Below are 23,339 nucleotides of genomic sequence, written 5' to 3'. Positions count from 1 at the left end.
TGTCGCCATGTTGAGTGCGGCTGGAGGGCTGTGCGCGGCGTGGGGCGGGGCCAACTCGGTCAGGAACGCCCCCTTCGCATAAATATTGGTTTGGGGTTACCTTTCCTCCCTGAGCCTGGTGATGGACGAAGCACCACACAGTTTTAGAACTCAGTATGAAAAATTGCCGGATAAAGCAGAAGATAGCGAGGCAGGAGGATCACGAGTTCCAGGACATCCTGGACAACTTGGCAAGACGCTGTCTGAAAATAAAAAATGAAAAGAGGGCTGAGGATGTAGCTCAGTGGTAAGTCAACCCTGGGTTCAGTCCCCACTCCTGGAAAAAGAGAGCAAGGGAGGGAGAGAGAGAGAAGGGGGGGGGGGCGTTTATCATAAAATAATATATATTTCTGCCGGGCATGGTGACAGACACCTATAATCTTACTGACTCGGAAGGCTGAGGCAGGAGGATCGCAAATTCGAGGCCAGGCTAGTCCACTTAGTGAGATTTTTTGCCTCAAAATAAAAAATAAAAAGAACTGGGTATATGGCTCAGTGGTTCAATGCCGAGTATTGCGAATAAATAAATCCCCAGTCCCGTGATGTATTTCAATATGAAAATACTTGTGTATTGCAACATGGAAAGGCAAAATGAGGTGCTTACATCTACTTATAGATGAGTTTGAATAAATAAAACTATTCAATTGAATATTGCTGACTTCTTTGTGACATCTAAAAATATATACAAAAAAAGAATAAATATATACATATATATGACCATGATGGATGTAATAGCTACAGATGTTGATATTGGTGATATAGTTTTTGAAAGGGACTTCCAAAATTGATCTTTGTTCTACTTATCTGCTTGTTGTATTCCTAGAAAATTCAGAGTAGCAGGTGCAGTGGCACATACCTGTAATCCCAACAATTCTTGAGGCTAAGATAGGAGAATTAAAAGTTCAAGACCAGCCTCAGGAACTTAAGGAGGCCCTAAGCAACTTAGCCAGAACCTGTCTCAAAATAAAAAAATAAAAAGGGCTAGGGATGTAATTCAATGGTAGAGTGCCCCTGGGTTCAATCCCCAGTACCAAAAAGAAAGAAAATTATAAAACAGTGCCCCCACAAATTGTGTTTACATATAAGACAGAATGAATTTAAAACTCAGACAATCAGAAACAAGTTTTTCACCTACATAAATCGTGATGGGGTATTCATAAGTTGCAGGACAATGCTTCTAAGGGCAGAACCTTTATTTTTGCCTGAGTCTTCCATCATTAAAAGTTGATTATGATGCCCTATCAATGTTGCAAGAACACCACCCCCACTCTCACCACCCACTTTGAGAAAATTCTCCCTGAGACCCTGTGGTCTTGATTTCTTTTTATTATTATTATTATTAGTTGTTGTTCAAAACATTACAAAGCTCTTGACATATCATGTTTCATACATTTGATTCAAGCGGATTATGAACTCCCATTTTTACCCCATATACAGATTGCAGAATCACATCAGTTACACATCCACTTTTTTACATACTGCCATACTAGTGTATGTTATATTCTGCTGCCCTTGCTATCCTCTACTATCCCCCTCCCCTCCCCTCCCCTCTCATCTTCTCTCTCTACCCCATCTACTGTAATTCATTTCTTTCTCTTGTTTTTCCCCCCTTTCCCCTCACTTCCTCTTATATGTAATTTTGTATAACAATGAGGGTCTCCTTCCTTTACCATGCAATTTCCCTTCTCTCTCCCTTTCCCTCCCCGCTCTCGTCCCTGTTTAATGGTGATCTTCTTCTCATGCTCTTCCTCCCTGCTCTGTTCTTAGTTGCCCTCCTTATATCAAAGAAGACATTTGGCATTTGTTTTTTAGGGATTGGCTGGCTTCACTTAGCATAATCTGTTCTAATGCCATCCATTTCCCTGCAAATGCCATGATTTTGTCATTTTTTTAGTGTTGAGTAATACTCTATTGTGTATAAATGCCACATTTTTTTTTATCCATTCATCTATTGAAGGGCATCTGGGTTGGTTCCACAGTCTAGCTATTGTGAATTGTGCTGCTATGAGCATCGATGTAGCAGTATCCCTATAGTACGCTCTTTTGAGGTCTTTAGGGAATAGTCCGAGAAGGGGAATAGCTGGGTCAAACGGTGGTTCCATTCCCACCTTTCCCAGGAATCTCCATACTGCTTTCCAAATTGGCCACACCAATTTGCAGTCCCACCAGCAATGTACAAGTGTACCCTTTTCCCCACATCCTAGCCAGCACTTGTTGTTTCACTTCATAATGGCTGCCAATCTTACTGGAGTGAGATGGTATCTTAGGGTGGTTTTGATTTGCATTTCTCTGACTGCTAGAGATGGTGGTCCTCCTCTGAGTGGTCTTGATTTCTTGCAGATGACTGACCTTCAGCTTTAACTGCTTGAAGTCTAGGGAAGCAGATGTGTTCCATATGCAAACCCATGGCTGTGGAGAAAGAAACTTTCCATTTAGTTCCTCTTTCAGAGCCTGTTAAGCCCCTTTTCTCTGAGTTCCAGCCCAATTCATTGACCATTTCCTAATCTCTAAAGTGAAGTGATATGGGTTGGGGGTGTGGCTCAAGCGGTAGCGCCCTCGCCTGGCATGTGTGCGGCCTGGGTTCGATCCTCAGCACCACATACAAAGATGTTGTGTCCGCCGAAAACTAAAAAATAAATATTAAAATATTCTCTCTCTCTTTAAAAAAAATTTTAAAAAATTAAAAAAAAATAAAGTGAAGTGATAATTGAACTGTTTTCATAAAGCTACCACAGAAAGTTAAAATGACACTGCTTCAAATATTTGGCACTGTTTGCTACAGAAGAGGCTTAGTAAATAGTACCTGACCTTTCTCTTAATCTCTTCAAATAAAATCCTGCCAAAACATCTTTAAATTAGAAAAGCATCTTTGAAGGAGGAATAAATGACCAACAAAATTACCATGTGCTGGGAGCTGCCACATAGGAGCTGAGCGCCCCCTAGCTTTGAACGATGGGAATGTGGAGATGTGGCAAGCCAGCAATGGGCTGTGTGTGTGAGAGCTGTGAGCATTTTGAGTGCAGAAAGTGGACTGGACTGACCATGCAGCTCTGTCTGGGCTGTGCACCTATTTGTGGCCTTTCGCTTGCTCTGCTTTTGATCATCCCACTGCACATGAGATGGGCATGGCCTTCCAAGATGTCAGTCAACCTGCTGACCTGCAAGACATCATGAAGCTTGACTTAATCCCCTGAAACCTGACCCCTTGCCTCATTTGAATGGCTTCTTCCCAGTAAAACCGGGTTTAAGGTGTGCTGTTTCTCTTTCTTGCCTGCTTTGCCTCCTTTGTGGGAGCTGGGTCAGAGGAGCTGTTACAGAACCAAAAGAAAAAAGGTATTTCTCTGTCTCTGTGTGATTATTTCATGCCAGCCCAGTTCACCTGGAGTGATCCTGACTGGTTTAGTTGTGTGTCTCGACAATAATGCTGTCTCATTGTTTTACCTTCCAGTCTTTGTCACTAGACAAGTTTTCTTCAATTACCTAAGGGCACAAGTTCATTTTGGGGGAAAAAAAAACTTAAGCTGATTTAGAGTTGTTAAATATTTAGTGAAATGGGTATAACGCATTTTGTGGGAATGGGGCAAAAATGAAGTGGGGACCCTCCCACCTTATGTGAGGAAATGACTCAGGAGGCTGAAACAGGAGGATCACAAGTTCAAGGCCTCAGTAAATTAGCAAGGCCCCTTAGTGAGACCCTGTCTCAAAAGACAAAAATTAAAAGGGCAGGGGATGTGGCTCAGTGGTAAAGCACCACTGGGTTCAATCCCTAGTACAAAAAAAAAAAAAAAAAAAGTATAAATCCAACTAATAGACTGCTAAATATTTTATGTCCTCCTACCTAGAAAAAAAAAAATGTATTAGTATGGAGAATTGCATGGGGGAGCCTGATTCTCTTTACTCCTCACAGTCGTCTCCATCCTGCACCATGAGGGCTTGGCACTCACATATGGGGATGCCCCAGCCCTGAACATCCCTAGGCAACTTGCCTGCCCCCCACCACTCATGGCCTGTGATTGCTCACACAGGAAGCCTGATGTATCTTACCAAGGCAGACCAAGTGAAGAGACCCACTTATCCCAGGAAGCAGGCTCAGGATGGTTGGGAAGAGAATTCCAGGGTCCTGAAATTTGAAGATTTGGGGAATGGGGTAGTCAAGACTCCAAGACCCGGCAGATTTCTTGCTCAGAGGTAGGGGCATGGTGAAGAAGGCCAGCTGGGGCCTCTGAAGCTTGGGTCTCAGGGCTAAGGCCCTACCAGACAGGCCACAAGTAAAGGAAGTACTGGTGTGAGACTAACAAAAAATGATAGGATTCCCAGAGTTGAGAATCCTTTATCCCAAATATATGGAACTTATACATTAATGTTTATAATCCTTTAAAGTCTGTAGGCTTTGATACTACAAGTTGAAATTACTAATTTCAACCCTCCTCTATCACTGAGCTATGTCCCCAGACCATTTTATTTTTTAAGGCAGGGTCTTACTAAGTTGCCCAGTCTGGCCTCCTACCTCAGCCTTTCAAGTAGCTAGGATTACAGGCATGCACACACACCTGGCTCACAAAAGCTTTTTTAAATAAAAAACCAGATATGTCCCAGGTGGAACAGTGAGTGATAAACATGTTATGTATGTTAGGAGTGTCCCACGTTCATAAGACTTTAGTGTGCATTGAGCTGTTTCTGAAGAAGGAAACATTCCCAGGCTTCTCCAGGCCTCAAGTCACACAAAATAGGTTTTTAAATTCTGTCTCCTAAGAATCAGATATGAAAGCTTATGGGATTTTTAGATTATAGGACTTGAAGCAAGGAAATTCCTTCCTCAGTTTGCTCTGGGTAGTTTTTTGTTTGTTTTACCAGGGATTGAACCCTGAGGTGTTTTACCACTACACTACATCCCCAACTCTTAATTTGCTTAGGGCCTTGCTAAATTCTGAGGCTGGCCTCAAACTTGCAATCCTCCTGTCTCAGGTGCTGGAATTTCAGGCGTGTGCCACCAGGCCTGGCTGCTCTGGGCAGCTTTGTTAAAAACATGAAGCACAGCCTGGGGAATCCCTGTAGTATATTATTAATAAATAAGCATTACAACCAATCTTCACAAAAGCTATATCTAAGAGGGATCCCTCCCTTTGCAAAGAGCTATCTGGGGATATACAAGACACACAGAGGCCTGTATTCACGTAAAATGTGTTCATTTGTCGTTGGCCAAACAAGGAGCCCATTACCACGACTTGAGGGACAGCAGCTGAACAAGTCATCAAAGCAGACTATGGGTGTTTGCTCAACCCAAAACTAAGGAGACTAATAGCACTCAACGACTATCAATGGCTGTTTTACAGAACAGGAAAGACCCCAGCAAATTAAGTGACCTTAGGGAGACTATCTTTTAAAGTTACAAGTGATAACTAGAAGAGTTGTATTCTATTTTCATAATTGGCCCCTAAATTCTTTTTTTTTTTTTTTTGGGCAGGGCTGAGGATTGAACCTAGATCCTTGAACATGCTAAGCAGTGTTCTACCAGTTTCCCCAGCTCATTTGTTGAAGACTATCTCTTCCCCCACTGAGTGGTTTTGCACCATTGTCAAATACCATTTGATCAGACATGTGAGATTTATTTCTGATCTCCTTAGTTTTCCCGACATTTTATTTTGAAATGCCTTCAACCTGAAGATAAGTGGAAATAGTACATGAATGCTTATATACTCTTCATGTAGATCCGGGTGTTATGAACATTTTGCCACATTTGCTTTCTCACTAGCTCTCAATTTAAACATTTTTTGAACAATTTTTAAATTAAATTCCTAATGCTATGACACTTTATCCCTTCAGCATTTATATTCTAACATTTCTCTTAGAACCATGAAACCATTATTGGTACCCAAGATTTATTTCCTAAATGATTCAGATTCAACTCCCCAATTTCCCAAAAAGGTCTTTTTATAGATTTTTTGATTTTCACTCCAAGCCAATCAAGATGGCTTGGTGGCTCTTCAGAAGCTAAACATATAATTAATTACATGACCCAGAAATTCTACTTCTAGATATATTCCTAAAAGAATTGAAAGCAGAAACTCCAATGGGTACTTGTATGCCAGTGTTCATTTCAAAAGAAAAATGTAGAAAAAGGTAGAAACAACCCAAGATGAGAGGATAAACAAAATGTGGTATATGCATGCAATGGAATACTACTTAGTCCTAAAAAGGAATGAGATTCTGATACAATATGGATGCACTTTGAAAATTATGCTAAGCACTCCAAAAACAAAAATACAAATAAATTTCACTTACATAAACTATATAGAATAGGCTAATTCACAGAGACAGTAATAGAACAGATATGTTTTGAATTATATACCTAAAAATGATAAAATGAAGAGTTTCAGTTTGGGATGGCGAAAAGTCCTGAAGATGGACGGTGAAGACAGATGCACAACAATGTGTTTAATTTTATACACCATGATTTAAAAAATTATCAAAAAAAAATCACACCCCTCTAGCGGGGGGGGGGGGGGGGGGGAGGTGGGGTGGGGGAAGGTTGTCAGCCTATCCCAAGCATTCTCAGCAGCACTATTAACATTTTGGGCTGGATAAGTCCTTGTTGTGTGGGACTGTCCTGTGCATTTTGGGATGTTTAGCAGTATCCCTAGCCTTGACTTGATCACAGAAGGATCTCCCCGGTACTTCCAGAAATTGTTCAATGTTCCCTGGCAAAAAGGGCCACAAATGGCTGGGGATATAGCTCAGTTGGTAGAGTGCTTGCTCATATGCACAAGGCCCTAGGTTTGATCCCCAGCACCAAAAAAAAAAAGTGTGTTGGGGGGGGCCACAATTTTCCTCAGTGGAAAATCACTGGCCTATGCTAACGTTGCTGACTAGGTGAGCATTGCTTGAAACTGCTTTTGTTCCCTAGCTAGAGGTTCAGTGAGTCTCCCATTGACCTTGGATTTTTTTTTTTTTTTGGGGGGGGGAGTGTGCGGGTACAGGGGTTGCTGGGGATTGAACTCCAGGGCACTAGACCACTGAGCCACACCCCCAGCCCTATTTTGTATTTTATTGGTGTCTCTCTGAGTGGCTTAGTGCCTTGCTTTTGCTGAGGCTGGCTTTGAACTCGAGATCTTCCTTCCTCAGCCTGGGATTACAGATGTGTACCACTGTGACCAGCTCCCATTTGACCTTGGTATTTTATTGGTTTTACCACATGAATGGATAGTCTTTGAGCACAGTTACATTTTGAATATAGTTATTCTACTTGTGATAGAAAAGGGGAAACTAAAAATTCTGGAGAGGTCATTTCACTCTGAGGCTTCTTTCTACATATCTTGAATGAATTCATCTCTTCCATCTTCCTTTTGCCTTGCTTAGAATTTCAGTGGAAACAAATCAAACAAGTTTGACAATGATTTAACAAAATTCTTTAATAAAATTTATAAAAAATGCTTCCTTAAGAATAAATTTCTCAGCTTGAATTGTTTTCTTCTTCCACTCCCAAAGAAAATACAAAATTATCAGCACCCACACACATTTACACTCAAAACTTATAGTGACATTCTCTATACCTACCTCAGATAGTTTAAAATGCAAAAATCAAGACAATTCCAACAACTGATTGCAGACATAATTTTTTTTTCCTTCCCAAAACAGTTGACAGTAAAGCAATTTCAGTGCAACTCTTCTGTAGTTGCCCAAAGTTGAAATTTGCATTTTGAATTAAAAAAAAAAAAAAAATCAAATCAAAGTAATTTTCTTCCCCTTACTTAACATACATTAGGGCAGTGTTTACTTCCTGCTTCTAAGAAAATACAATGGGATTTCTAATATCTACAGTTTTCTGTGTGCAGTTAGAATCAGGCAACTATGTCCAGATCAGCCAGTGTTTTCTGTAGACCCATTAAAAGCAGGCACTTGGGGATTCTGGGCTTTGGGTACAAACCATGGTATAAAGATCCTGGGTAGGAAACATACGCTGAGATTCCTCCATTCTGCCAGAATTTTGAGGGATAGAGATCAAATCACTTCAATGATCCTCAGCATGTTTGCTAAAAGGCCAGGCTCGGTGACAAGCTCTCTTTGCCATCTCCAAGTCCATCTCTCATACTTCCTTTCTGGCTTTGGCAGCACTATAGGCACTATTCTACATCCTAGAACACATTGCTCTTTTGTGTCAGTGATAAATAGACATTAAACACTAAGTGGCACCTGAAAATTCACCACACTTTCTGGTCCAGGTTCCCATACAGAACCAAACCACCCCGCAATGACATTTGCATAGCAAACCCGGACTGAGAACAAGTAAATGCATAGATGCCCATTTCAAGTCAGTACTCAGGAGATGAAGAATCCCTGTCCCCCGCAGAGCAACTTAAGGGTGGAGGCTAGAACACAGGACATACCAGTGCGCTGATGGGGGGAAAGCACACAATTAAAAAAAAAAAAAAAAAAAAAAAACTTTTTATATATATATATATACACACACACACACAAAAACAAAAACAAAAACAGGACAATTGCTCTTCCCCTTCCTTTTAAACATAAGCAATGCCCCCTAGGGAAATCTACATGTGGTTAGGAGAACCTTCTGAGACTGAAGTTTGTTCTTTTGAAATATTAAAATTCGGTGAACTTTGGGACGTCATCACTCTGAAAAGAGTGATTAAAGAAAAAAAAAAAATTCAAGCACTATGTCAAACCTTTCTAACAGACCCAGAGTAGAACTACAAAATGGAAACAACTATCTTTAAGGCATCTCAGATCAGTCTCTCTCCCCAGGAACTCACGTCTAGGGAAGGTAGCTAAAAAACCCCCAGCAACATTGCTCCTCATTTCCCATCACTCGGGCCAAAGGAACCCTCTCCAGAGCGCCCTAGTCATCCTCGCCACCCCCGTACATGTCTGCCAGTTTCTTGAAGCGATTGCCCCATTCGTTCAGGTAGTCATAGTCCTGGTCCTGGTCCGATTCTGAGGAATTAAGCGAGCTGAGACTGGCAGCTTCAGAACCGCTTCCTTCATAGTCGAACACCAGCAGAGAATCATAAGGGGGCGCTGTGGGGTCACTATCAGCCGCCTTCAGGTTCTAAAGAAGAGAGACAAGGAGGTCTTTCAGTAAAAGGAACACACACTCCTGGGCACGAGAAGGCATTGGAGGCTAGATACCTCCTTGTGGTGTTTCAGGTGACACATGCAGTGGTGCACACCTGTATTTCCAGTGATTTGGGAGGCTGAGGCAAAAGGATGGCAGGTTCAAGGCCAGCCTCAGCAACTTGGAGAGACTCAGTATCAAAATAAAAAGTAAAAAGGGTTGGGGATTGTAGCTCAATGGTAAATCACCCCTGGGCTTAATCTCCAGTACAAATAAAAGATTGTGGTGGTGGTGGGGGGTCCTATTCCCCAAGAATCCAGTGGCTTGAATGGATACAACTTGGCTGCCCACCTTAATGCATTGTTTTGTACAGTCCTCAGTGTTAGTGACTCCCACAGCAGACTAAGTAAAACCAGCCTCAGCCTCCAAGGGCCACTAGACTACCAGGCTAGCCCTGAAAAAACTAACTGAGCAAATGATCACATGAAATAGCTTAAGAAAAGGAAATAGTCTTTGTTGGACTGTTCCCTTACTGGGTTCTTTAGTCATCTCACTCCCAGTTCTTCCTCATTTTATCCTGAGCTAATGAATTTAATGCCTTATTATTCTCCCCTGCAGGCAGGAACCATCTGTGCCAGTTCTAGCCAATAACATTTTGGGCAAATTCCTTTCTTGAATATGGTGGACCAGAAGAAACATTTTTGTCATCTGTGCTGCCTCTCTTACTTCTTCCTGACTGAACGATGGACTTGAGGCCTGGCAGTGAGGAAGCCATCCTGTGATCACAAGGCATCAACCAGGAGAGCAAGCACTTCTGCATACTAAGAGCATGCAACAGAAGAGTGGGACAGCCCCACGCACTATCTGGGACAGCATACCCCAGCCTTCTGTTTACACAAGGTAAATCCACTCCTATCTGTTTAAGCTTCTCAATCTATAAACAGAATGAATTTCTGACACATACAATACGGATTTTATTTTTCTGGCTGTAAGTAGACTACGATGCACATTTAACATTATGTCCCAACCAGTGGTGAGATACAGGGGATCCCATCAATGAAAACAAACTCAACTTACTTTGCATCCTTTAATTTCATTTCTAGATCTACTAAATCCTTTCAAGCAATTCTTGGTTTTGTCCTATAGACTTTACCAAATTCCCTAAGACTAATTCAAAGTGCTGTCAATTCTAAAGTTCACAGAAGATACAAAAACAAGAGGGCTCAGGGATTAGGCAGGCTAAAAGCATGATAAAGGGATGAAGCTAAAGATCCTTTGTCTAATTTTTATTATTTTGTTTTCCTCTCTTTACTCTGGAGTTTAGAGGTATGTTGTGCTTTGATATTCAACTTTGCTTACTTACTTCATCAATAAAATTTCCAATTTCATCAGGATTGGCAGGGCGGGGACGGTACTGGGGCACACTCAGGAGGGTTGGTGCTACATCATTACGAGTCACTTCTGGCCGAGCATCCAGGCCTCTGTGCAACTGGCTCAAGTCAAAGTCCTTGGAGAAAAAGATAAAGGTATGACAAAAAGAAACAGCCACATACATAAAGCCATGTTCATGTTATGCCTTAACTACCAACTGTATGATACCTACCAGCATATGCCCAATTTAATATAAAATGACAGTTTTCAAATTAAGAGTCTCCCAACTAGCACTGAAAGAAAACAGCTTGAACGAGTAACAATTGAGATGAATATAAACTGTTAAATCTTACTTGCTTTCCATAGAATAAAATGATTAGATTATTATTCAGCAAACATTTACTCCCTCCCCACCAGAGCCTTTATGAGAAGAGTACACATCCATTCATGTTGGCCTTTGTCACGTGACTTGTTTTCAGCAAGGTGACAACAGGCAAAAGCTTGAAAGGCACTAGCCTGCTTGTACAAAGGAGGAACAGACCTGGACACAACTTGAGGCTTTGAGTCATTCATCTAAAAATCTGCCAAGGTCAGTGAGCTGCAGCCAACCTTCAGATTCTTGTGAATTCCACTGAGATTAGCAACTGCCCCAGCTAACCCACAAATGCCTGAGAAAGGTATGCTTATTGATGTGTGCCACTGAAATCCTGGGGTTGTGTACTATATAGTGGGGCTGTGATAACTGTTCACTCAAACAGTGTACCCTCCGATTAGACTTAAAAATGCCTTGAAATCTGGAACATTGAGTAAGACAAAGACAAGTCCATTTGCAAACTCAGGCAAAAACAGAGAGGGCCTCAAGAATTAATATCTCAGGCTGGGGATGTAGCTCACTGATAGAGCACTTGCCTCACATATGCAAGGAATGGGGCTCAATCCCCAATCCCACACTCAGATACACAGTCGAGGTGTGGTGGCACATACCTCTAATTCCAGTGACTTGGGAGTCCAAGCCAGGAAGATTGCAAGTTAGAGGCCAGCCTCCACAATTTAGCAATTTAGTTGAGGCCCTATCTCAAAATTTTAAAAAATCAAAAAAGGTATAGCTCAGGACTAACACTATCGAGTTCAAGCCCCAGTACTGTGGAGGGAAAAAAAAGACTTAACTTCTAAAAAAGCAAACAGTTTGGCCTAACTAAAAACTCAAGAGAAACCAAATATTAAAATAGGTTGCTATTCTACAATAATTTCTACAAATTATCTCCAAAGACAACTTAATTGAAGTTCATGTCCCGACAATACAAAGAGTGTAGGCTCTGAAGCCAGACTAGGTGTATGACCTTGGGCAAGCCATACAACTGCTCTCTGCCTCAGTTCTCTCATCTGGGTACAGTACAGTAAGCAATGAATAAATGTTAGTTATGCTGGTAAGGATGATAATGATGATACCTAATGACAATGTCCATTTTAGGGGGTTTTTCCTTAAGAATAATACACAGAATGGCACAGCTATTTCAATGTCTGCCTTCTCCTTATCAGATAGAGCTTTTATGTTTCAAAAACCCACCTGGTCTTCTTCTCCACCTCCTTCTTCATCATAGTAATAAACGTTGTCCCGGGTGTCATCTTCTGGCGGCAGTAAGGGCTCTTTGACCACCCCTCTCCTCCGAACAAACAGCAGAAGCAGCAGAAGCAGGACTGGAGGGGGAGAGGGAGAGAGTGATGTAAGCTACGGGCAAGGAAAGCCAGAAGCTGCCATCACAGAGTACCCACAACTTACATTCCAGACCAGAGGCAGGCAGACAGCAGCCACTGGCCACCTTTAACACATATGCAGTCAACCCACATGAATGACACTCACGTACTTGAATTTAATAAATGTGATACAACATAGCTGACTACGATGCTTGAATTACAGTGTGTTCTTTAAGTTTCAGATGGATCTTAAAACCAATCAAAGTCATTTCCCCCAGATTCTGGGGCAAAGTGTTCCAGGAAGAGGAAATGGTAGGGGCAAAGACCCTGAGGCAGGTGTGTACTTGGTGTGATTGAGGAAGGGGGAAGAGGCCAATGTGGCTGAAGTAGAAAAGAGACTAGGGATGGGAGGGACCACTACAAGGCTATGGCTTTGATTCTGAGTGAGTTGGAGCCATTCAAGGTTTGTGAGCAGGGCTTCTGGGACAGTCTAAATGTAATTGATGCATGCCTGTGATTGTTAATCTGTTACAGCAACAGATGAGATTAGCAACTGCTACAGACTACAGAATCACCTGACATGTTCTTAATCTTAAAACAAAGATTGTGAAGGAAGGGAGGAAACAGGGGGACAGCACAGGAAAGACAGTGGAATGAATCTATTTTAACTTTCCTACATACAAATATAAATACACCACAGTGAATCTCTTCATCATGTACAACCACAAGATTAGGATCCCAATTAGAACAAGATGTACTCCATGTTTGTATAAATTCCAAAATATATTCTACTGTCATGTATAACTAAAAAGAACATTAAAAAAAAAAAAAGATTGTATAAGCAAGCTAGCTCAAGCTTTAAATTCTATTTCCAAAGTTTTCACTTGATTTTGAGATTATAATTTGAATACATACATCACTTAAAAAATTATATTGTGAATGGGGAGGGAAAAGGATTCTGTGTTTTCATTATTTATTTTTGCTTTAATTATTTTTTGTTTTCGTGTGTGTTATAGGTACAAGTGCCCAAGCACTTATACACTGTATTTTGGAGAAGCATTATCTCATTGAAACAGGAGGTTTCCATAAACTTGGGAAAGATTCCTTACATGCACTCTGCCTATTGCTTCTGAGCCAGGATGGCAGAGGTCTTATCCAGATAAATAATGTAATTCATGGATGAAAATACTGAGTATTCGCTAATTGCGCCATGGGATATGGCATGAATGAGACACTGCAGGCTGCAAACAGTTCCTAACCATGCAGAATCTTATGGTTGCTTTCCCAAAGGATGCTTTATTTTATTTTTTTCCATTTACTTGTAGATCTGTTTATTTTTTGTCTTCACCTAGAATATCCATGGATAAATGTTTTATTTTGTTCACTGATACCTCCAGCATTCAGAACAGTGCCCAGCACTCTTATATATCCTGGGAAACCTGGTTATTGATATTAGTATGCATGGTTCTGGCATAATGATTTTTTGTTGTTGTTCTTTATAGATAGACATGACAGTAGAGTGCATTTTGATATCATACATACATGGAGCATAACTTATTCTAATTAGGATCCCATTCTTGTGGTTGTTCATGACACGGAGTTTCACTGGTGGTATATTCATATATGAACATAAGAAAGTTATGTCCAATTCATTCTACTGTCTTTCTCAAGGGATGTTTTTGGTTATACCAAAAACCCAGTGCCCCCAGTGTCTGACAAAGCCTGGTGCCGAATAAGCGGTTAAATATTGGTGAAATGCAAGAAAAGCTTCATGTGTTTGTGTCCCACCTGTATTCACTGAGGCTTGGAAAGCACTGAGAGAGGAAAAGAAAAAAAACAGATGAACTCTGAGTCCCCCTTTGACTTCATGAATGGTATGTCTTCCACTCCTGGACACTTACCTCTGAAATGTTCAGTAAAAGACAAACTTCTACTTTATTTAAAACACTCTACTTGAGAGTCTCTTTCATCTTCTAACTAGCACCTTAATTAAAAGTTCTTTCCAGGAAATAAACCTCCCCCACTTGAGGAGCCAAAGGCTTAAACACATTGCCAGCTGCACTTACTTAGGAAAGCAAGGATACCGCCAAGAATCCCTAGAATGGCAGGAACTTCCAGTGTCGCTTCTGCAAATTTTGGCTTTATACAGTTGTTGACAGTTCCCTCACAGTCACATACATGGACGTCCAAGGTGGTCACCTGGTCTTTGTTCTGATTATCCATGAGCTTGAGATTGATTTTGTATTCACCCAACTCTAAGGGTTTCTTTGGCTTCAAAATGAGAGACTCTTGGGCTGAGAAAAGCAAAACAAGTTAATGGGACCAGGAGAAGAAAAATAAAGAGATAGATAAATAAAGACTGGGAGGGAACTAAAGATGCTACAAAGCTGAATGAAGAAAGTGGAGCTGCTTGGGGTTTTGGTTACAAGGCAGTATGTCACAAGGCAAAGTGTGAGGAAATGAAGGAGACCTTTGGGACGATGCCATAGGTGTAGAAGGCATAAGGAGCAAATAACAAAGGAAAGGGCTGGCAAGTAGAGTGGGAAGGGAAATTGAGCAGCAGGCGGGGAAAAGGAAAGGAGAAACACAGCAGGGAGAAGCAGGGTGGAGAAATCAAGTTCAAGTTCCCACCTGGATCACTGTACTCAATGGTCCAATTCACACTTGCCCCATGTGTCAGTTCTGCTGTGAAGGGTGAAGTGTTGGGGGGAAGATCTGGGTCTATGATGTTTATGATTTGAGGCTGTGGATTCTTCTGGCAGAAGTAGACATTTCGAGATTCTGGTATGGGAGCATTATCATTTATGTCGGAGAGGATCAAGAGAAGGGTTCCTGTTCCAGTGGCAATCGGAGAACCTAAAAGAAAACACAGAGGAAACGCCCCCACTCAGGAATGTTAATGAAGCCTGGAACAGTGGTGCATGTCTATAATTCCAGCAACTCAGGAGGCTAAAGCAAGAGGATTGCAAGTTTGAGGCCAGCCTCAGCAGTTTATCAAAGCTGTAAGCAACTTAGCCAAACCTTGTCTCAAAATTGAAAATATAAAGGGCTGTGGATGTGGATCAGTGGTTGAGCGCCCCTGGGTTCAATCTCTTGAAACCAAAAATAAATAAATAAACTTTACAAAAAACCCTTTTTAATTAGCTAGTAGATTTTCTGGGATAAACTTCATTCTCCTTTTAGACTGTATGTTAAAAGCAAGGCAAAGGCTGGGGATGGAGCTTAGTGGTAAAGTGCTTGCCTAGCAAATGTGAAGCCCTGGGTCCCACATTCAGCACTGAGGGGAAAGACAATTCATGCAATTAAAGCAACACTTAACTGCGTTTGTGTAATGGGACAAAATTCATTTTACTGTCATGTATAACTAATTAGAAGAACAACAACAACAAAAAAAGCAACACTTACAGGAACCACTCAGAACCATCACCCCTTGGCTATGATTATTTAGGTCAGGGTCAGCAAGCTAAACTAAGGTCTTCTGGCCAAATTAGGAACACAGTTATGCTCATCCCTTTATGGATTTTATATGGCCAGCTGCAGGCTCCAATGGCAATAGAGAGTGGACAGTTTTGTAAAGCCTAAATTTTTTACTCCCTGGTCCTTTACAGAATAAGTCTGCCCACCTTTGGTTCTGGTACAATTTACCTTAACTTACTTCCAGGCCAGGCTGGGGAATCCCCAAGGAGCCAGCGCGTGCTGCAGGCTGAAGCAATGGGCAGCTCTTTGCCCTGCAAATGGAGCCTCATGATGGCCTCACTTGCCTGGCCCTCTCTCTCCTTTCCACATGATCAAACCTAGATTACTACCTTAACAGGTTAGCAGGTAACAGAGTGGGAAGAAAATTAACCATGAGAAGTTTGTAGATCTCTTAACAAGTAATTCTGCCTTGAAACATCTGTCTGAGGAGCATGCCTGTAAACAGAGGCATGTACAAGGATGTCCACTCACTAATCATGGAAATAATAATTGTAAACACCTATGTCCTTTGATATGTGAATGATCAAATTATACTACATACAGATAACTCTTTCTCTCTTTTTTTGGTGGTAATGGAGACCGAACCCATGGCTTCATGCATCCTAGGCAAGTCTGAGCTATACTCCCAGACCCAGATAACATCATTCTTAAAAAGAGATATATCTAGCATACACCACGGGCAGATCTCTCTGTCTTTTTGCAGGGTGGGGCAGGGGGGATGTTGTGGCAAGGGGAGATTAAACCCAGGGGCACTTAACCACGGAGCCACATCCCCATCCCTTTTCATTTTGAGACAGGGCCTTGCTTTGTCACTAAGTTGCTGAGGCTGGCTTTGAACTTATGATCCTCCTGCCTCAGTCTCTAGAGTTGCCTGGTTTACAGGCATACGCCACCAGGCCTGGCAAATCTTTGTCTGAAAGACATGAATATTTGTTTGTTTGCTTGTGCTAGAGTTTGAACCCTGGGCCTCATACATGCTACACTAGTGCTCTATTGCTCAGTTATATACCAGGTCCCCCAATTTAAATTTTAAACAGTATAGGTAATGCTTTTATAACAAAACAAAATTTAAGAAGCCTTAAACCGATATATCAGTGTATTTAAATATACAGAAATAATCTAGGTGCACTCACACCTAATTGATGATAAAAATACCAGTCCTGCCAGGTGTGGTGGCACACGCCTATAATCCTAGCAGCTGGGGAGGCTGAGGCAGGAAAATCGCAAGTTCAAAGCCAGACCCAGCAAAAGTGAGGCACTAAGCAGCTCAGTGAGACTCTGTCTCTAAATAAAGTACAAAATAGGGCTGGAGATGTGGCTCAGTGGTCCAGTGTCCCTGAGTTTAATCCCAGTACCAAAACGAACAAACACACAGACAAAAAAAAAAAAAAAAAACAGTCCTTAGATAGCTAGTGGCTATTCTAGGTATGTTTACACTCATTAACTTATTTAATCTGGATGGAATGTTATCATTTTGCTACATGAAGGAATTGACAGACATAAAATTAAGTAGTAAATGCAATGTCACACAGGTACTAAAGTCACAGACCTGGGACACAAACCCAGGCCCCCATGGGGAAAGGAGTGGACAGTAGGAATAGAGAGGGACAGGTGAAAAGGAACTTCTATTTGACTCATTTGTATTTTTGATACAGATAATGATAATTCTTGTCTAAAATTAAAAAGAATGAACTCATTTCCAAAAGAAGGACAGGGGACAAAGGAGGCAAAGGGGCCAGAAGGGTGGGGCCGGTATCCTACCATTGTCCGTGGCAATGATGAGGGCCGTATACGTGCTATTCTTCACATGCTCAAAGTCCTCTCTGTCCAGTTCAGCCCGAGTCAAAATGGCACCAGTCTCCGGATTAATCTCCAGCCAGTTGGCAGTGTCCCTCCAAATGCGATATCTGAAAAGGTGCAGGCCCTGGCTTAGCATGGGAACATCAAAAAGCACCGAGCTAGAGAAGACTAAGGTATCTCCCGATTTATATCATTATTTCCAATATTTTATTTTTAAGAACTATCAACTCTACAACCTTTTTGTGAAGTGTTGGGCCTTGACATGCTAGACAAGCACTCTACCACTGAGCTACATCCCTAACCATTGATTTACCCGTTGTTAACGTTTTGCAACATTTACTTTCTCAAACTATATATTCTCACACACACACATAATTTCTTATTTTGCTAAGTCATTTGAGAATGAGTTGATGATACCATGTTCCTTTACTTACTTATACTACAGTGTATTTCCTAAGAACAGAAACATGTGTGTGTGTGTATATATATATATATATATATATGTATATATTTACATATATACATATATATTTATGAATAAATATATAAGTTTGTAAAATATGTAAATTTGTATAATCTCAACCACAAATTGATTTTCTTTTTTCTTTCCCTCTTTCTTGTGTGGTACTAGGAATTGAACAGTTTATTTTGGAGACAGGGTCCTACTACATTGCCCACACTGGCTTTGACTTGTGATTCCCCTGTCTTAGCCTCCTAAATAGCTGGGATTATAGGTGTATGCCACCACACAAGGCTCACATATTGATTTTCAATTCAGGAAGCAAAATTATTTTTTTTTTTAAATTTTTTTAATTGTAGATGGACACAACACCTTTATTTTATTTATTTATTTTTATGTGGTGCTTAAGATCGAACCCAGTGCCTCACACATTCCAGACGAATGCACTACCACTGAGCCACAACCCCAGCCCAGGAAACAAAACTCTTATGACAGAACATTATTATTATTATTCTACATGTTCAAATTGTCTAATATTCCCCCAAATGTCTTTTATAGTGATCTTGCGCCTTTTTGGATTTAATCTGTTCTCAGTATCCCAAAGTCTTCTCTGTCCAGCCCCATCCTCACAGAAATGGAGCCAGTATCCAGATTAATCTCCAGCGATTTAATGGCTCATCAATGGCATGTAGCTGACATATCTCTAGTTTCCGTTAATCTGGATGCACACCTTGCCCTTTCATTCTTATACCTGACATTTTTTAAATGTGTGGGCCAGTTGTTTTGTAGGATGTGCCTCAATTTCAGATTGTCTAATTATTCCCTTTTGGAGGGTACAGAGGGGATGAAAATCCTGTAGAGGTGAGGTTGTGTCCTTCTTGGTGCATCACCTTAGAAGGCTCTTGATGTCCATCTGTTCTTTTATTGGTAATGTCAACTTTGATCACTTGGATAAGGAAAAGTCACTGGATTTCTTCACAAGAAACGTATCTTTTTCTCTTTGTAGTTAATCTATAATCTAGCAGAAGGTCATTTGGAAATATCCTGTTTACCCACTTTTATGCAATGAACTTAACATCTATAAGTAATTCTTGCCCAAAGCAATGCTTATTATGACCTTATATCATCATCATCATCATCATCTCACCACCACCACCATCACCATCACTTTTGGTAGTAGAAATTGAACCCAATGGATATACCTCAAAGTGGTAAAACACCCTTTTATTTTTTGTTTTGATATAGGGTCTCACCAAGTTGCTCAAGGCCTCCTTAAGTTGCTGAGGCTGGCCTCGAACTTGTAGTCCACCTGCCTCAACCTCCCAAATCGCTGAGATTACACTCCAGACTCAAAATCCTACATTATTTTATTTTGTTTTTCATATTCTTTCACACTGTGATTAAAAATACTTTTTATCAGGCCTTCCATTTTATTCAACCTAGAAGTATCCCCTAGATTATGATTAGTACACTCACTATATGTACAAAATTAATGTATTTCAAAGCAAAGTGTTGTAGGTGCCCTCAAATTCAAAACAAGAAATGGTAAGCTACTAATAACACAATATCACATGCATAATTTTAAATCATATTCCTATAGGCAAGGTCAGTGACTCTGGGTACTCAGGAGGCTGAGGCAGGAGGACCACTTGAGCCCATGTCCAGGACATTCCAGGCAACACAGGGAGACCATGCCTTAAAACAAACCAGCCAGATACATTGTAATCTCAACTACTCAGGAGGCTGAGACAAGAGGACAGATTGGGAAATCTTATCTCAGAGAAAGACTGGGAAAATAGCTTTGTGGTAGAGCACTTGTCTACCTCAAAATCCTGGATTCAATACCCGGTGCCACCAATAAAACAAAGCAAATCAAAGCTGCTGGGCCTGGTGGCACACACCTTTAGCCCCAGCAACTCGAGCGGTTGAGGTAGCAGGATCACCAGCCTCAGACTCTGACTCAGAATAAAAAATTAAAAGACTGAGGATGTAGTTCAGTAGTAAAGCACTCCTGGGCTAAATCACCAGTCCCAAACCAAACCAAACAAGAAAACAAAATCACATTCCTACTACATTATCATAAGAACTCAAAGCTGGGATGCACGCCTGTAATCCTAGCAACTTGAGAGGCTGAGGCAGGAGGATCACAAATTCACAGCAGTTTAGTGTGACCCTGTCTCAAAACAAAACAAAACAGAAAAATAGACGGGAAGGACATTAAACCTAGAATGGCCAACTATGGAAGGAAGGGAAATGATGTGGGGCACAGGAATTAAAAAAAAAAAAAAAACAGAACAAGAGAAGGGTGTTGCACAGTCCAACCATGCCAGGAGTGAAATAGTCATGTGCCACATAATGAGGATCAGTCATCCAAACACTGCATTCACGATCACCTAGTGACAATGTGGCTAATTTAATTTGTATAACAATCGTGTTCACACAATGATAAACAAGCCAAAGAGGAATTTCTTGGAACATATTCCTATCATTAAGTGAAGCATAACTATATGTGTGTTTACCTAAAAAAATATATAAATAAATATATATATATATAATCATACACACACACACACACACACACACACCAATACCCACTTGTCACAAGACCATTGAGAAACCCACACACTCACGTAATCTTCTGTTGCATGAAGGTGTCTGGCTCCCGGGCCGTGTAGGACGTGATTTCCAGGCCCACACCAAAGTCTTCAGGCACCTCCACTCTCTTTTCAGGAGGCACAAAGATGGGGGCTTCGTTCACATCCACCACATCCACAGTGACTGTGGCTGTGGAGGTTTGGAGAGTCACCTCAAAGGGGGCCACATTTGTCACTGTCACATATAGAATGTACTGCTGCTTGGCCTCAAAATCCAAACCCTAGAGAACAGGAAGAAAAAAAAAGAAGATTAAAAATAAAATACAAGGGCCTGGTGTGGTGGTGCATGCCTGTAACCCTGGTAACTTGGGAGGCTAAGACAGGAAGATTGTAAGTTCAAAGCCAACCTCAGCAACTTAGAGGAGACCTGTCTCAAAATGAAAAATAAAAAGGGCTGGGGATGTGGCTCCACAGTTAAGCGTCCCTTGGTACCACGAAATACATAAATAATGAAGAAAATACAAGGACTACAGCTATAGCTTAGAGGCACAATGTGCTGGGTTCAACCCCTACTACCACTCAAAAAATAAAAAAAAATGTCAAGAAACATTTGATGTTGGTAAAACTAAACAAAAATTAAATCCTTAACCATTGCTCTTGGTTGGATACACCAGCAGTTAAACATGGCAGTTCACTTGCTAAAGAGGATGTCAAAGCTCAGGGGCTATTCCAGGCATCTGCCTTTTCTCAACTTCAACAAGCAACTCAGCCAACTTCTTAGTTTCCAAGTTTCTAGGACATTTTTCACACACACAATAAAAGAGCCAACACCAGTAAATCACATTATTCTCTCTTATTTGCAAAACAGAAAAGGGATTAGGAGAGGCCAATGTTTCTGGGACCAAACATATTAAAGCAGATGGTACTCCTGGGCTCAGTGGCACACACCTGTAACCCCAGGGGCTGGGAAAACTGAGGCAGAAGGATTTTACATTTGAAGCCAGGCTAAGCAACTCAGTAAGACCCTATCTCGAAATAAAAACAAAAAGGGCTTAGGGTGTAGCTCAGTGGTAGAGTACCCCTGGGTTCAATCCATGGTGCACAAAAAGGTGGTGGGCAGCAAATGGTACTGCCTCTTCAATTTTAGGTTTTAATACCCCACAAGCCCTGTACAACTGACCCACCAGAACCTAGGAAATCTGCCCCACCCCTACCCCACCAATACTAATCTCTTCTGAGAAGAGAGCAGCTGGCTACTAGGTTACGTGGCTTACCAGGCACCATACAAACCTTAGCTGTCTTCAGAATGCCATCATTGGTCATTGGGTCTGTGATGACAACAAACTGTTGCTCATTATCATTTAATATGGTGTACACGGCCTCCCACGCCGGGGTGTTGGGGACGTCCGCATCAGTGACTTTGAGTGTAGTGATGACAGCATTAACTTCATTCTCAGGCACCTGACCCTCGTACTGCAGGGCAAAGGAAAAGATGGGTCATACTGACATGGAGAGTAGAACCAGGTCTCAGGCTAAAGGAATCCATTCTGAGCCTGAGCCTAAAGGAGATGGTGTAACAAAACCAGGTTGGGCAGCAGGCACAAATCTCAAAGGATGTCCTCACTCTAGGAGCAGGCCCTCATATCTGTGCACGGAGCAGTTAGTACTCATGGTACCCTCCTCCATGAGTACTTAAAAAGTAGCTTTCCTGGGCTGGGTTTGTGGCTCAGCGGTAGAGTGCTTGCTTAGTATGCATGAGGCACTGGGTTCGATTCTCAGCACCACATACAAATAAATAAAATAAAGGTCCATCAACAACTAAAAAATATTAAAAAAAAAAAAAAGTAGCTTTCCAAGGCCCTCACTGCACAAGCCATTCAGCACATGTCCTGGGGCATAGTGGCTGACAGTGAGGGATCTTGGTCAGATGATCTTAATTCATTCACCTCCAGCCCCCCTCTGTTCTCTACCAGTCATGTCTGGTTATTAAAATCCTCTCCTTAAAACCCTTTAACAAGGGCTGGGAGAGTGTTTGCCTCCCATGTACAAGGCCCTGGGTTCAATCCCTAGCACCACAAAGAAAGAAAGAAAAAAACCCTTTAACAATGACTCCCTGTGCTCAGGATAATATTCAGAGTTCTTTTATTTGGCTCTCAGAATCTCCTTAATTGCATTTAACACTCTTGGCATCATTATTCCTATAAATTGCAAAACATCTTCCTGGCTAGACTATTAGCTCCATGAGACCAGACTTTTATGCTTTGTGACACAATGCCTAGTATATAAATTTAGAAAATATAAATATACGAAACCTGGTAAGATTTGCTACAAAGATACATAATTCGAGGAAATGGATACAATAGGTGCTTTTACAACTTTATAATTCTTTGCTGATGGGCTCCAGGCCAAGGATGGAACAAAGATGCTCACAGTAGGTTTAGAATTAACATTTACTAGTTCGGGGAAGAGTTCTCAAGGTCTTGACCTTGAATATGGACTTTTCTTTGGAAACCACCTAAGCAGTTGCAAGCTTACCGTGGTTGGGTGGAAGATGGGAGGGTTATCGTTGGTGTCAGTGACTGTGATGATGGCTTTTGCTGTGGTACTCAAGCCTTCACCTTGGAGATCAGCAGCTTGAACCACCAGAGTATACTTGGGAAAACTCTGCAGACAGATCACACATACACCTGAGTCAGAACCAGTAGCAATAGCCACAGGGGCCCAGCCAAGCCCATTGCACATACAGAACTACAATATTTTCTCAGCTTAAATACCAGTTCTCATGCATCTAGGCACAGAAAATTGGGCAATTGTTTAGATGCAAAGCTCAGAC

The 23,339-nt window shown here is 41.4% G+C and overlaps 1 protein-coding gene across 2 annotated transcripts in view; it reads right to left on the bottom strand.

Moving 5' to 3' along the window:
* Positions 1-8,523: 8,523 nt before the first annotated feature.
* Positions 8,524-23,339, bottom strand: part of Cdh1 (cadherin 1) — a 75,017-nt gene continuing 60,201 nt past the window's right edge. The window contains exons 8-16 of one of the 2 annotated variants that reach the window (XM_027933130.2): positions 23,042-23,170; positions 21,797-21,979; positions 20,543-20,787; positions 17,414-17,559; positions 14,807-15,031; positions 14,242-14,469; positions 12,048-12,178; positions 10,473-10,616; positions 8,524-9,103 (exon numbers count right to left, since the gene is read on the bottom strand). In XM_027933130.2, the coding sequence (XP_027788931.2) occupies positions 8,894-9,103; positions 10,473-10,616; positions 12,048-12,178; positions 14,242-14,469; positions 14,807-15,031; positions 17,414-17,559; positions 20,543-20,787; positions 21,797-21,979; positions 23,042-23,170 (1,641 nt within the window). In that variant the 3' untranslated portion in view covers positions 8,524-8,893. The remainder of the gene's footprint in view (positions 9,104-10,472; positions 10,617-12,047; positions 12,179-14,241; positions 14,470-14,806; positions 15,032-17,413; positions 17,560-20,542; positions 20,788-21,796; positions 21,980-23,041; positions 23,171-23,339) is intronic. The other variant, XM_027933131.2, reaches the window with a different exon arrangement.

The sequence above is a fragment of the Marmota flaviventris genome, chromosome 18 (genome assembly GCF_047511675.1).
Source record: "Marmota flaviventris isolate mMarFla1 chromosome 18, mMarFla1.hap1, whole genome shotgun sequence".
NCBI classification, from domain to species: Eukaryota; Metazoa; Chordata; class Mammalia; order Rodentia; family Sciuridae; genus Marmota; species Marmota flaviventris.
This window is presented reverse-complemented; position numbering and strand designations above follow the sequence as displayed.